The sequence below is a fragment of the Natator depressus genome, chromosome 20, assembly GCF_965152275.1.
Source record: "Natator depressus isolate rNatDep1 chromosome 20, rNatDep2.hap1, whole genome shotgun sequence".
Taxonomy (NCBI): domain Eukaryota; kingdom Metazoa; phylum Chordata; order Testudines; family Cheloniidae; genus Natator; species Natator depressus.
Window position 1 is genome coordinate 26,129,996 of NC_134253.1, and position 12,912 is coordinate 26,142,907.

At 61.2% G+C, this 12,912-nt stretch overlaps 1 protein-coding gene across 1 annotated transcript in view; it reads right to left on the minus strand.

The window, feature by feature from the left end:
- Positions 1-11,530, minus strand: part of SLC44A2 (solute carrier family 44 member 2 (CTL2 blood group)) — a 38,557-nt gene extending 27,027 nt beyond the window's left edge. Inside the window, exon 1 of the mRNA XM_074935424.1 lies at positions 11,429-11,530. Within this exon, the coding sequence (XP_074791525.1) occupies positions 11,429-11,456 (28 nt within the window). The 5' untranslated portion in view covers positions 11,457-11,530. The remainder of the gene's footprint in view (positions 1-11,428) is intronic.
- Between the last annotated feature and the right edge of the window lie 1,382 nt (positions 11,531-12,912).

The window sequence follows — 12,912 nt, forward strand, 5'->3', positions numbered from 1 at the left end:
TGGCACATGGGAGAAGGGAGTCTCACAGACACGCTGTGAACAGTTGTAGCTGCTTAAATCATAAAAAGGCAACGAAATGGGGGAAGTTTTATTGCTTAAAAAAATAAGCTTTTTTACACCCATGCAAATAGGTATGCAGTGCTTTGAGCTGGGCTCTGACCCCCCTCCACAGCTGGAGTCAGGCTGAATTCTCTTCTCTCTCTCTCTCAATCACGCACGCTTAGCATGTGCAACGGCAGCTACAGGCAGAAAGTCTGAGTTTCTTTTCTTCTGAAAAAGAAACTTTCCTCTCGCAAGCCCTTGATGCAGAGAATGAGGGGAGGGCACAAGTGGGAGAGAGGCGCATCGAGAGGTGCGCGCGCATGTCTGTTCCGCTGAGGGCCGAGGCACTGTGGTTGCACTGGTAGAACTGTGTTGGTTCCTGACACAGTCATACTCCCACAGTCTCTAGTGTGGATGCACTTATACCGGAATAAAGGTGTCTTCCTGCTCCACCTTGTTCCCCTTCCTGTATGGCAGGGGTTCTCAAACTGCGGGTCGAGACCCCTCAGGGGGTTGCAAGGTTATTACGTGGGGGGTCGCAAGCTGTCAGCCTTCACCCCAAACCCTGCTTTGCCTCCAGTATTTATAATGGTGGTAAATATATAAAAAAGTGTTTTTAATGTATAAGGGGGGTCACACTCAGAGGCTTGCTGTGTGAAAGGGGTCACCAGGACAAAAGTCTGAGAACCCCTGCTGTACGGGACTAGCTAGACTGGTACAAGGCACCTGGATATCGGGCTAACCAGGTTCTCACTAGGTGACTCTACCGACAGTTAAGCTTTTGTGTATAGACAAGACCTTAGAATTGTGTCTTTAAAAAAAGCTTTAAGCCTTTCTATCTGTTGTGCTCATCTACCCTCCTTCACACACCCCTAGGAGGCAGGGCTGCTACCGCTGGTGGGCAGGTGGGACTGAAGGCCCAGAGAGACTAAGTGACTTGCCCGAGGTCACACAAGGAGCCTGTGGCAGAGCGGGGTTTTGAACCTGGCTCACCTATGTCTCAGGCTAGAGCCCTTCACCACTAGACCTTCTTCTTCTTCCTTTAGCCACCCCACTGGCCGCCGCTGGCACGGGACCAAGGTGTGGGGCTGTGGTTGGAAGCTGGTTCAGCTTGTTTTGTTCTTAACGCGTACTCAGCGCCACTGGCAGACGGTTCTAACTGCTAGCCCCAGCACCTCGACTGACCCTCAGGGTGCACACACCGTGAGCCACGGCAAGGCAGGGATCTACCTCCCGCTGCCTCCTGCCAGTGCCTCAGCTCCATCTCAGCATCCTCGGTGCCTCTGCTGGGATCGAGAGCAAGAAGCCAGCTGGTACCGGTTCTGTTCGTGGCTGAGACCCACCCGATCCATGTTGCGTCAGGGCGCACGTTCCGATCTGGGGCTGCCATGGAAATCACTGAGCATTGCATGGCCACGGTCAGTCCCCTGAGCCTACAGTTCATTGCTGTGGTTTACCCTCTTCGCTATATTTAGATTGTAAATAAATCTCCACTAGACACATTGACTCAGAGTCAGGAATAGAAACCAGAAGCGCTGACTCCCACCCCTCCCCAACTCTAACCATGAGACCCCACTTCCCTCCCAGAGCTGGGAATAGAACCCAGGAGTCCTGGCTCCCAGGCCCCCCGCTCTAAGCACTAGACAGAAATTCCTTCGGAAAGTAACTGAGCCAAAGGTTGACGGTACATCCTGTGCACCCCCCCTAAGCCAGCGCAGAACCCACCTCCCTGCAGCAGTATCGGTTGCTGCTGGGCTACGACCTGGGGCCTGATCGAAGGACGAGCCATGGGAGTGGCTCTTGGAGTCACCAGCTGTAAGCAGCATGTTTCTCGCCACCCTAAGTGCAGGGCAGGAGAGAGAGATTTATGGGCAACCTGTGCCAGTCGCCCGTGAGCCCTTGCCCTGGCAGCAGCTCTGTGCCCCCATTGGCTGGCGGTGATGTCATGGGACAGACTGGTAGGCCACTGATTTACAGCTCCAAAACAAAAGCTGGGATTGGAGGAGCGGGAGAATCCTCGCATCTCTCCTGGAGCTGCTGCCTTGGACTGAGGGATCACCCCTGCCAGGCACCCGCACCCCGCTGCCCAGTGCCAGGCTGCCCCTCAGCACAAGGGAGGGCTGGGGAAAGCCTCAAGAGTGATGGGGAGAGGAGAGAGGCCAGGGCAGAGCCTGCTGGGCCATGAGTCATTCTGCCAGTCAGGCTGCTGCAGGGAGGGTGGGGAGAGAGGAACAAGAAACACATGGGTGTGATGGCATGAGGGAGGCTGATTAACCACAGCCCAGCGGGTGATACTCCTAGCCGCTCCCTGAGCCACAGTGCTGGGGGCAGAGGGAGCGAAGCGGGAAGCCTGGAGGGCTGGGACTGAGAGATCCAGGCAGTAGCGGGAGGAAGGATGGTCCAGGGGTTCAGCCTCAGGAGATCTGGCTCAACTCCCTGCTCTGCCACTGACTCCCTGTGTGGTCTTGGCTGAGTCACTTAGTGCCTCGGGTCCCAGCTGTACAACGTGCATAACAGCCCAGGGCTGGGCTAGAGCAGCAGCTCCCATAGCTAGGGCTAGCAGAGATACTGCAAAAAGAACAGGAGGACTTGTGGCACTTTAGAGACTAACCAATTTATTTGAGCATAAGCTTTTGTGAGCTACAGCTCACTTCACCGGATGATACTGCGATGCCACAGCCCTTGGCGTGGCCAGCTGACCTGGCGGGGGGGGGGCTGTGACGAAGCGGGACTGTTCTTCATGTTTCTTCTGAATACTGTTGGGGTGCCTCAGTTTCCCCTAGGCATTTCTTAAGTCTCCAGGTGGTGGGATAAGGGGGTGCAATGGCTGCAGAGCAAAGGGCCAGTGAACACAAATGGCGACACTCTGTCTCCTGGCAACTGATGGCCTGGGCTCTTCCCCTCTGCACGGTGAGAGCTAAAGGGTTGGAGAACAAAGGAATCCGGTGTCCTCCTGGCCTGGGAAAGGGACAAAGCCCAGGGGAGGAGGGGCTGGAGGGTGAGTCAGTTGTGGCTGGCTGGGGACGAGGAGTGAAGGGCAGACGTGGTTGTCTGCCTCACTGCCCCCAAAATGGACCCGGCTGAGGGGTCCTGTTCTCTGCACCTACAAGCTCTGTGTTAGACCATGTTCCTGTCGTCTAATAAACCTCTGTTTTACTGGCTGGCTGAGAGTCACGTCTGACTGCGAAATTGGGGAGCAGGACCCTCTGGCTTCCCCAGGACCCCGCCTGAGCGGACTCGCTGTGGGAAGCGCACGGAGGGGCAGAGGATGCTGAATGCTCCAAGGTCAGACCCAGGAAGGTGGAAGCCAGGTGAGCTGTGTGTCCTGCAGACAGGCTGCTCCCAGAGAGGAGACTTCCCCAGGGTCCGGCCTGGCTTTGTGGGGAGCAGTTCCAGAGCATCGCCCGGGGACTCCGTGACAGGGCTGGCTCGGTTATTCACACACCCAGAGCTATTTGGGTTTCTTTTGTCACCCTCTGACATTCCCATCACGTGGCCTTCCCAGGCCCTTCTGGCCATTTTCCTTCCCCAACATGGATTCTGCGGGTTAGTTTCAGTCTCCATCAGGAGAGGCTCCCGCGGGTGTCTCTCTCCTCACCCCACCAGCCGGGTGGGCACGATCTCTTAGCCTCTCCTCTCCGTCCACAAGCTGCAGGCTCTGAGCCCCGAGCCAGCCCCCGTCCCTGCACCCCGGACACGGGCTCACAGCTTTAGGAAGCCACGAGCTGCGGGGCCTGAGGACGAGAATGAGGAGACGGTAGAAAGTGTCACCTCCCGAACCAGCAGCCCAGAGCCTCCGGCCACACACAGTGACAGTCTCCAGACCCCCCATCTCGCTAGGGGCTGCCCCAGGGCCCCAGCCCCAGTGCGTGCTGTTCAGAGGAGGTGGAGAGCAGCATCCTGGCAAGCACAACCTGATCAACAGGAAATGAAGTGGCGCAAATTAAAAGACATGGATGCTGCTGGCTTTTATCTGCATTCAGCCAGGATCAAAGGGGCGCTCGATAGAGAGGCCGTTCCAGAGAAAATGCCAGGAAGCCGCAAGTTTGCAGAGCCCCAGGAAACCCCCAAGGCCCCTTTTCACGGCACGGAACCAGCATATTCCTCGCAGCCCAAAAGTGGAACAACCTCCTCGCGCTCATCAGTTCAGCCGCTCCCTGCCCCATTGGCTCTGAGGGGTGCGAGAGCAGGCGCGGGGAAGTGGGGCGTAGCCAGAGATCCCTGAGAAGCCGCGGGCTCGCTGCAGAGCTAAAAGTATCACAACAGCAACTTGGTTTTAGTCTGTCCCCCCACAAACACACACACAGCGGCTGCTAGACCAGCCTTGCTGACCCCGCGTGGGCAGGACACGGACGGAAGAGACAAATTCAGCTTAAAGCATTTATCAGATTAAATGGGCTTGGGTTTGTGTCCTATTGTAACGGGGGGGTTAATTCGGTTTTGGTTTTAAATTGAGAAGGAGTTCACTGCCTGGGAGAGTGGAGGATCTGTGCCCCTCAACCCTGACCCACAGCCCCTGCTATCCCAGCCCTGCCCCCCAGGCCCACCGGTGCCCCTCAGCTCTGACCCACAGCCCCCTCTATGCCAGCCCTGCCCCCCACTCCCAACCTGCAGTCCCCCTGCTACCCCAGCCCTGCCCCCCAACTCCACTCATGCCCCTCATCCCGACCTGCAGCCTCACCAAAGTCTGGTCCTGGCTCCCAGCTGAACTCTCCCAACGCCCTTCGCTCCATCCCTGCAGCCGCCTCGTCCGCCTGCCGGCAGAGCAGCCCCAGCCCCAGGCTGTGATGGGTTCTCAGCTCCCCCCCTCAGCAGGGCCCTGCTGCTGCCCCTCTTTATCACACCAGCCACCTGCTCCAGGGAGACTAGTATCCCAGCATGCAATGCTCGGGGCCGTCTCCTGCTCTGGGTGGATCTTCCAGCTGATGCAACGCTGCTATTGTGACCTGCGGGCTCTTGACCAGCTTGGGTCAGATGCCCCCCACCCCCGTCCCGGTCTGGACAGCCACCCCCTCTTTGTGCCCCAGGACACAGGAAGGACGGTGTGACGAAGTGGGAATGTTCTTAATGTTTTCTCTGACTACTGTGTGGGTGCCTTAGTTTCCCCTAGGCATTTCTTAAGTCTCCAGGTGGTGGGATCAGGGGATGTGATTGTTTCAGAGCCCTAGAGGGCCAGTGGGATGCTGTCTGCCCAGACAATGGTCGACACCCTGTCTTCTGGCAACTCATGGCCTGGGCCCCTCCCCTGCAAAGATGCCAACCAAGGGGTTCGAGAACAAAGAGATCAGGTGGCCTCCTGGCCCGGGAAAGAGACAAAGGCTAGAGGTGGGGCTGCAGAGTTTCAGTTTGGAGCTGGCTGGGGAAATGGAGGGAGGCCCAGATGGGGCTCTGGCCTCCCTGCCCCCCAAGACGGACCCGGCTGAGGAGTCCTGTTCTCTGCACCTACAAGCTCTGTTTTAGACCATGTTCCTGTCATCTAATAAACCTTCTGTTTTACCGCCTGGCTGAGAGTCCAGTCTGACTGCGGAGTTGGGGGGCAGGACCCTCCGGCTTCCCCAGGACCCCGCCTGGGCGGACTGGCTTTGGGAAGCGCACGGAGGGGCAGAGGAGGCTGAATGCTCCGAGGTCAGACCCAGGAAGGTGGAAGCTGTGTGAGCTGTGTGTCCTGAAGACAGGCTTCTCACAGAAAGGAGACTGCCCCAGAGTCCTGACTGGCTTTGTAGGGAGCAGTTCCAGAGCATCGCCCGGGGACTGCGTGACAGAGGGTTCCCCAATTCCAGCCTCCGGGCGCAATCTCAGATTTATTACCTGGGGCCCTTCCTAAAATCAGCAGCTCATCCTGCCATGGCCTGGGCTGCACCTGTGGTGAGGTCAGAGACCTCGAGACCCCAGGGCAAGGGATGCACAGCGGCAGTGGGTACAGGGCATGGGCACAGGTGCTGCAAGTCAGGGTGCCGGGGTGCGGCCGCACCCCCTGGTTTGAAGTGGTTTCCATTCTACACAGGGTTTACAGTTTGGTTCACTGGCTCTCAGCCCCCAATATACAAACTGTTCCATCCCCCCAGGTGTGGGGGTCCTGCCACGGGTCCTGCTCTGGGCTTAGAGGATGCCAGTTTCCAGAGCTGCCAGTCTGGCACCTGCCCTCCGCTAACAACATCCAGCCCCGAGGTGAGGAAATCCCCCTGCAGGCCCACATGACCCGTGTGGCTTGTAACAGGATGTCATGCCTGCTAGCGCAGCCAGACAAGCAAGAGGCCTGGCCTGTAACAAGTGGCTGTGCCGGGCCTGGGCCCCTCTGATGCTGGGGGCTCTGTGGGGGCCCGTGGACAGCGCTTGCCTCTTTCCAAATCTTCTTGTGGTCCCGGCACCTCTGGCGTTTCCAGCGTCGCAATTCAACCCTGTGTGCAGCATCAAACCACCAGCTGTTTGCTGTCCGGGCCCAGGCCTCTGCTGCCCTGACGGGTCCCAGCGTGGCCAGGATCTGCAGCTCTCCCTGTAAGCTGGGTCTGGACTGGCATGTGAACTGGCAGGCATCTCAGAGCCTGGCTCTCCACCCCTCAAAACTCTCTCTCATCCGTCTGGCTGAGGCAGCTCCTGCCTTGCTCAGATTCCCTCTCCCTGAGTCAGCTAGCTGGGGCAGGAGTCCGCTGAGAGAGGGGAGGCTCCTTCTCCTCCAGCCAGGCCAAGGTCTGCAGCCTCTGGTCATAAGGGTCTGAACCCAGAGACCGGGGCCGTAGGCAGCCTCTGAACCTCCGGGAGACTGAACATCCCCCGACAGACGGAAACATCCCCCCCGCAGCAGCTTCGGGTGCAGGTCTCTGCGGGACAGACGGAGCAGGTCCGTCTTTCTCTGGGACATTCTTCCTCCCTAGATCCCACTGGGCAGAGAACTCCTCACCCCCCACCCCCTAAGCTGTGTCTGTGCCCGGTTACACAGCACCCGCTCCCCCCAGAAGCACTTGTGTAGGCAGGGGCTGGGCTTCCCCGTTTAAACACAGCAGGGTTGGGAGTGAAAAGCCACACATATCGAAACCAAGAGACTCAACGCTTTGTGGGCTCTCTCCCAAGGCAGCGTGTCCCTGGGGAGTGAGTGGCTCTGCGACCCACCCTGTCCTGAATGCCTGGAAGGCAGCCACCTCCCTCCTCAGTTCCTGGCCCACTTCCGCCCCTCTTCCCGGCATGCCATGCTCTGAAACGCTGCCAGCTGGCGGGGGTGGGAATGGGGGGGCACCTCTGACCCCTCATCTGCAGCCCGGAATCCCAGCTGCAAACCCTGAATCCGGCCATGACACTCCCCTTGTACAGGGGGCGGGGCAGGGCATCACCCCGCCTTGGAGAACCCCTACAGAGAGAGACGCTACCCCTGCCCCCCACCACACCCCCACACCCCGTGCTGCCCTTTCCCAGCCAAGCTAGCCCTGTCAGGCGAGGTCCCAGCCCCGTTGTCTAAAGCAGGGTATTTCTCCCCCTCCTGGAGGGTGATGGACCTGACCTGCCCCCCTAGGCAGGCCGGGCTCTAGCCGAGGGGGAAGACAAGGCCGAGGATCCCCTACGCTCACCTAGGGAGAGAGTAAGAGCGAGCGAGCGAGCCCCACGTGACTGGAAGGGACCCAGATACCATGGTGATGGGTGCAGTGGCCGCACCTATCGAGAGCGCAGGAATCTACGGAGAAGAGGGGCTTGGACTGCAGTGCCATCCACGGCCAGGCTCAGGCCCCCGCTGTGCCAGGCACATTGGATCTCACCTCTGGGGCCACCAGTCCATATGCTCCAGTGCCCGCTGCCTGCCCTGGGACCCACACAGCGCCCACTCTAAGGGCACGTCTATGCAGCGGCCTGGATGGGGTGATTCCCAGTGCAGGCAGCCAGACCCGGGCTAGCTCTGTCCAAGCCAGCCTGCTACAATTAGCTGTGTGGCCACAGCGGGATGGACGGCGGCTCAGGCCAGCCCCCCAGTGCCATCCCAGCTCCCACCCAGGCCCCATAGCTAGTTTAGCTGGAGCAGCGCGAGCGTTCGGCTCCCCGAGCCAGCCGGGCATCCAGCGGCTCTGCCTTCACCGCGGAGAACGACAAGTCTGGGCCGGAGTGAGCCAGCTCGGCGTAAACCCCGCGTGGGGACAAAGCGCTGGCAGCGTAGGCCTGGCTGATCTGACCCCCACGGGCTCCAGGGAGGGGACAGCAACCTGGGCCTTGTCCCCAGGGCACTACACGCAGAGCTGGCTCCAGAGAAGAACAGAGCCCAGCCCTGCAGCCGATCACACCAGCCGTCTGAGCCAAGAAATCTCCTTGGATGGATTCAGTCTGGCTCCCGCCACAGCTCTTCCTCCAGGAGAGAACAACCCCCCCCAGACCCGGGCTGACGACATCCCAACCGCTGGGGTGCCATCTGGCTGCCAGAACCAGAGCATCACCAGGGTGGGGTGGTCCAGGGCTCCCTGCGTGGGGACCAGGACAGAGGAAAGAGCTCGTTATACACCAGGAAGGTGAGAGCGCTCCGCCCCCAGCCCTGTTCTGTCTCATTGGGCCAGGGGGGGAGGGTGCGGAAACCATCTCCTCAATTCAAACTTGCCCCATAAATCAGGAGAGTCAAAATTCTGTGCCCACCACAGGGGGTCCCTGAGGAGTCCTGGGCATTGGGGAGGAGGCTGTTTGAGAGTGAGCTTTTTGGGGCAGGGACTATTTCCCAGTCTACATTTGTACACTGCCCAGCACGACAGGGCCCTGATCTCGGGCGGGGTCTGAGCAGCGCCTGGCATGACGGGGCCCTGATCTCGGGAGGGGTCTGGGCAGCGCCCGGCACGACGGGGTCCTGATCTCGGGCGGGGTCTGGGCAGCGCCCGGCACGATGAGGTCCTGATCTCGGGCGGGGTCTGGGCAGCGCCCGGCACGACGGGGTCCTGATCTCGGGTGGGGTCTGGGCAGCGCCCGGCATGACGGGGCCCTGATCTCGGGAGGGGTCTGGGCAGCGCCTGGCCCAGTGGCTCTCCACGCAGGACCAAGGTTTGGTAGCCACCGCAGTACCACTAATGAGTGACCAAAAGGAATAACCATGCTGACCCTCTGGCTGCACAGTGCTCTGCAGTGAAAGGGGTGAGACGCTAGATCATGGGGGGCCAAACCTTTTGGCCCAAGGGCCACATCTGGGTATGGAAATTGTATGGCGGGCCATGAACGCTCATGAAATTAGGGCTGGGGTGCCGGAGGGGGTGAGGGCTCTGGCTGTGGGGCGGGCTCCGGGGCCGAGCCAGAAATGAGGAGTTCAGGGTGCCGGAGGGGGCTCTGGGCTGGGGCAGGGGGAATGGGGTGCAGGCGATGTGTGAGGGCTCCGGCTGGGGGTGCAGGCTCTAAGGTGGGACTGGGGAGGAGGGGTTTGGGGTGCAGGAGGGGGCTCTGGCCTGGGACCGAGGGGTTCGGAGGGTGCAAGGGGGATCAGAGCTGGGGCAGGGGATTGGGGCACTGGGGGGGGCGGCTCAGGGGTACAGGATCCAGGTGGCACTTACCTCAGGCAGCTCCCAGAAGCAGCGGCATGTCCCCTCTCCAGCTCCTACACGGAGGCAAGGCCAGGCGACTCTGCACACTGCCCGGTCTGCAGGCACCACCCCTGCAGCTCCCATTGGCCGCGGTTCCCGGCAAACAGGAGCTGCAGGGGCAGCGCTTGGGGTGGTGGTAGTGCGTGGAGCGGAGCCCCCTGGCTGCCCCTATGCATAGGAGCTGGAGATGGGACATGCCGCTGCCTCCAGGACCTGCTAGGAGCGGCCCCAGACCCCGCTCCCCCCCCCCCGTAGCTATCAGCACTGTTTGTGCAGGAGAGCAAGTGCGGGCATGCACCTAGGGGAGCTGGGCAGCTGCCCTGGCCCATCGCATTTCTCACAGGGCTGTCACACCAGGGTGTGCCCCAGGCCCAGCCACCCCGCCGCCACTCCTTTCCCCTGCCCCTGTCAGTCTGGGTGGAAGGAAACAGAGCAAGTGGTGCTGGTGATTAGAAACACAGGGCCCTGCACTGAGGGAAACGGAAGTGGGGGTGGGGTGGCAGCCAAGCCCAGGGCTGGTTGGGATAAACACCCCCTGGGAACATCACTCCAGGAACTGGACATGATTGACAGCTGGGGGACCCGGAATGGGGGGGAGGGAACTAATGGTCTGTAACATCACATATCCGGCACTCCCAGCCCCCCTCTACACACAGCAGCCTGCAAATGCGCTGCGGGGCGGGTTAGAGCCGGCTCCCCGCGAAGGGAGAGCAGCTGAGTGCTGTAACTAAAGGGGTCTGGGCGGCGCCCGGTGCGACGGGGCCCTGGTCTCGGCCGGGGTCTGCCCGGTGCCCGGTGCGACGGGGCCCTGGTCTTGGTTGGGGTCTGGGCGGCGCCCGGCGCGACGGGGCCCTGGTCTCGGCCGGGGTCTGCCCGGTGCCTGGTGCGACGGGGCCCTGGTCTCGGTTGGGGTCTGGGCGGCGCCCGGCGCGACGGGGCCCTGGTCTCGGTTGGGGTCTGGGCGGCGCCCGGCGCGACGGGGCCCTGGTCTCGGTCGGGGTCTGCCCGGCGCCCGGCGTGACGGGGCCCCGGTCTCGGGTGGGGTCTGCCCGGCGCCCGGCACGACGGGGCCCTGGTCTCGGCCGGAGTCTGCCCGGCGCGACGGGGCCCTGGTCTCGGGTGGGGTCTGCCCGGCGCCCGGCGTGATGGGGCCCTGGTCTCGGCCGGCGTCTGCCCGGCGCCCGGCGCGACGGGGCCCCGGTCTCAGTTGGGGTCTGCCCGGCGCCCGGCGCGACGGGGCCCTGGTCCCGGGTGGGGTCTGCCCGGCACGACGGGGCCCTGGTCTGGGTCGGGGTCTCCTGGCCGTAGTTCTCAGTTCGGCTGCATTGCACCCTCCCCAGGGCAGGACTGAGGGTTTCCTGGCTTTGCACCCCGCTGGGATCTTTGCTTTCGAAGCAGCCGAGGCGAACCCAGCCCCACAGCGCCCATCTCCCCATCACAAACCAGCATCAGCCATCACCCGCCCCTGGCGATGCAGCGGACCAGCTAACGGGCCTGGTTCCCCCCGCAGCCCCCAGCCTGACCGCCCCCCACGGACAGCGGGAGCCCAGGGGCGCGGCTCCCTTCTAAGGGCACCTGCGCCCCGAACCCCGACTGGGGGAGGGGGGGGGAATGCGGGGCTGAGCCCCTGGGCGTTACAGGGACCAGCTGTATGGGGGCCCTAAGGGGAAATAGCCGCGGGTGGGCGGGCACAGCGGGGGATCCCAGCTCACCCCCCCCCGGCTGAGCCCAGCAGATGGGGGCAGCCCCACCCAGCTCCCCTCGGGCACTTTCCCGCCCAGATGCCCGGCGATGCGGGCGGGGGAGGGCCCCGATCCTGGACGCAGCCCCCCCGCCCCACGGAGCCCCCCCGTTACCGTAAGCCCCGTCCGGCTCCTTCTCCATCGCTGGCCCGGACCCCGCGGGCGGCTGCGTTCACCAGCACCCGGCGCCGCCGCCGCTCGCCCGGCACAGCCCGGGGGCCGCCGGGGGGGCGGGGCTTGAGGACACACCCCCAGAGCTCGGCTGCCCGATCGCCTGGGTCCTCCGCCGCCTTCCTGGGGAGGGGCAGAGAGGGGTTGTGGTCCGCTGGGGCAGGGCCATATAGCCCCATGGCCACCCCATCCCGCCATCAGTCCGTATAGTCCAATATCCCACCTCCTGCGGCCCCAGACTGGACCATCAGTCCATATAGATCGGTCCATATAGCCCAGTATGGAACCTCCTGCCATTACAGGTCAGACCTTCAGTCCACATATCTCATCTTCCACCCTAGATCAGCTCATGGGTCGCTACTGGCTGATATCTCCCTGCCTGCCAGTGCCACGCCAGGTTGGGCCATCAGGCCATACAGTTCAGACCCTCCTTCCTGCCCTGCAGGATCGAGCCATTACAGGTCCGCTGGCCCACTTGCCCGCCCCCTGCTGCGCTGGAGAAGATACCACAGTGATGCGCACCGGACAAGACCCTAAACAGCCCGGAACAGCAGCACGGGTCTGTCCAGCTCATTAAGCGACTGCATAGGGGACCAGGCCTCAGACCTCAGTATCCACAACTCTTTCCTCATGGATCTGACTTACAGGTCATTACAGGCCAGCACCCCATGTCCTGCCATACTATATAGACTGTTGCTGGTCCATATAGTCCAGTATCCCATGTCCTGCCATATAGATTATTATGGGTCCATATAGCCTGATATCCCCGCTGTATCAGATGAGGCCAGCGGTCCGTGTAGACGCATCCCTGCAGCCTGTCAGAACAAATCAGTCCATAGAGTTTGATTTTTTTTTAATGAAAACTCATTGTTAATTTCATTCCCTGCATCAGCTCAGCAGGAGGGGAGGGGGAACTGGTCCCAGGCACTGAGACCCCCCCAGGACCCGCCCCTTGCATTAGATCCCACCCTGCTCCTCCTTGGGTCATAGAATCATAGAATATCAGGGTTGGAAGGGACCTCAGGAGGTCATCTAGTCCAACCCCCTGCTCAAAGCAGGACCAATCCCCAATCAAATCATCCCAGCCAGGGCTTTGTCAAGCCTGACCTTAAAAACTTCTAAGGAAGGAGATTCTACCACCTCCCTAGGTAACGCATTCCAGTGCTTCACCACCCTCCTAGTGAAAAGGTTTTTCCTAATATCCAACCTAGACCTCCCCCACTGCAACTTGAGACCATTACTCCTTGTCCTGTCATCTTCTATCACTGAGAATAGTCTAGAACCATCCTCTCTGGAACCCCCCTTCAGGTAGTTGAAAGCAGCTATCAAATCCCCCCTCATTCTTCTCTTCTGCAGACTAAACAATCCCAGTTCCCTCAGCCTCTCCTCATAAGTCATGTGTTCCAGTCCCCTAATCATTTTTGTTG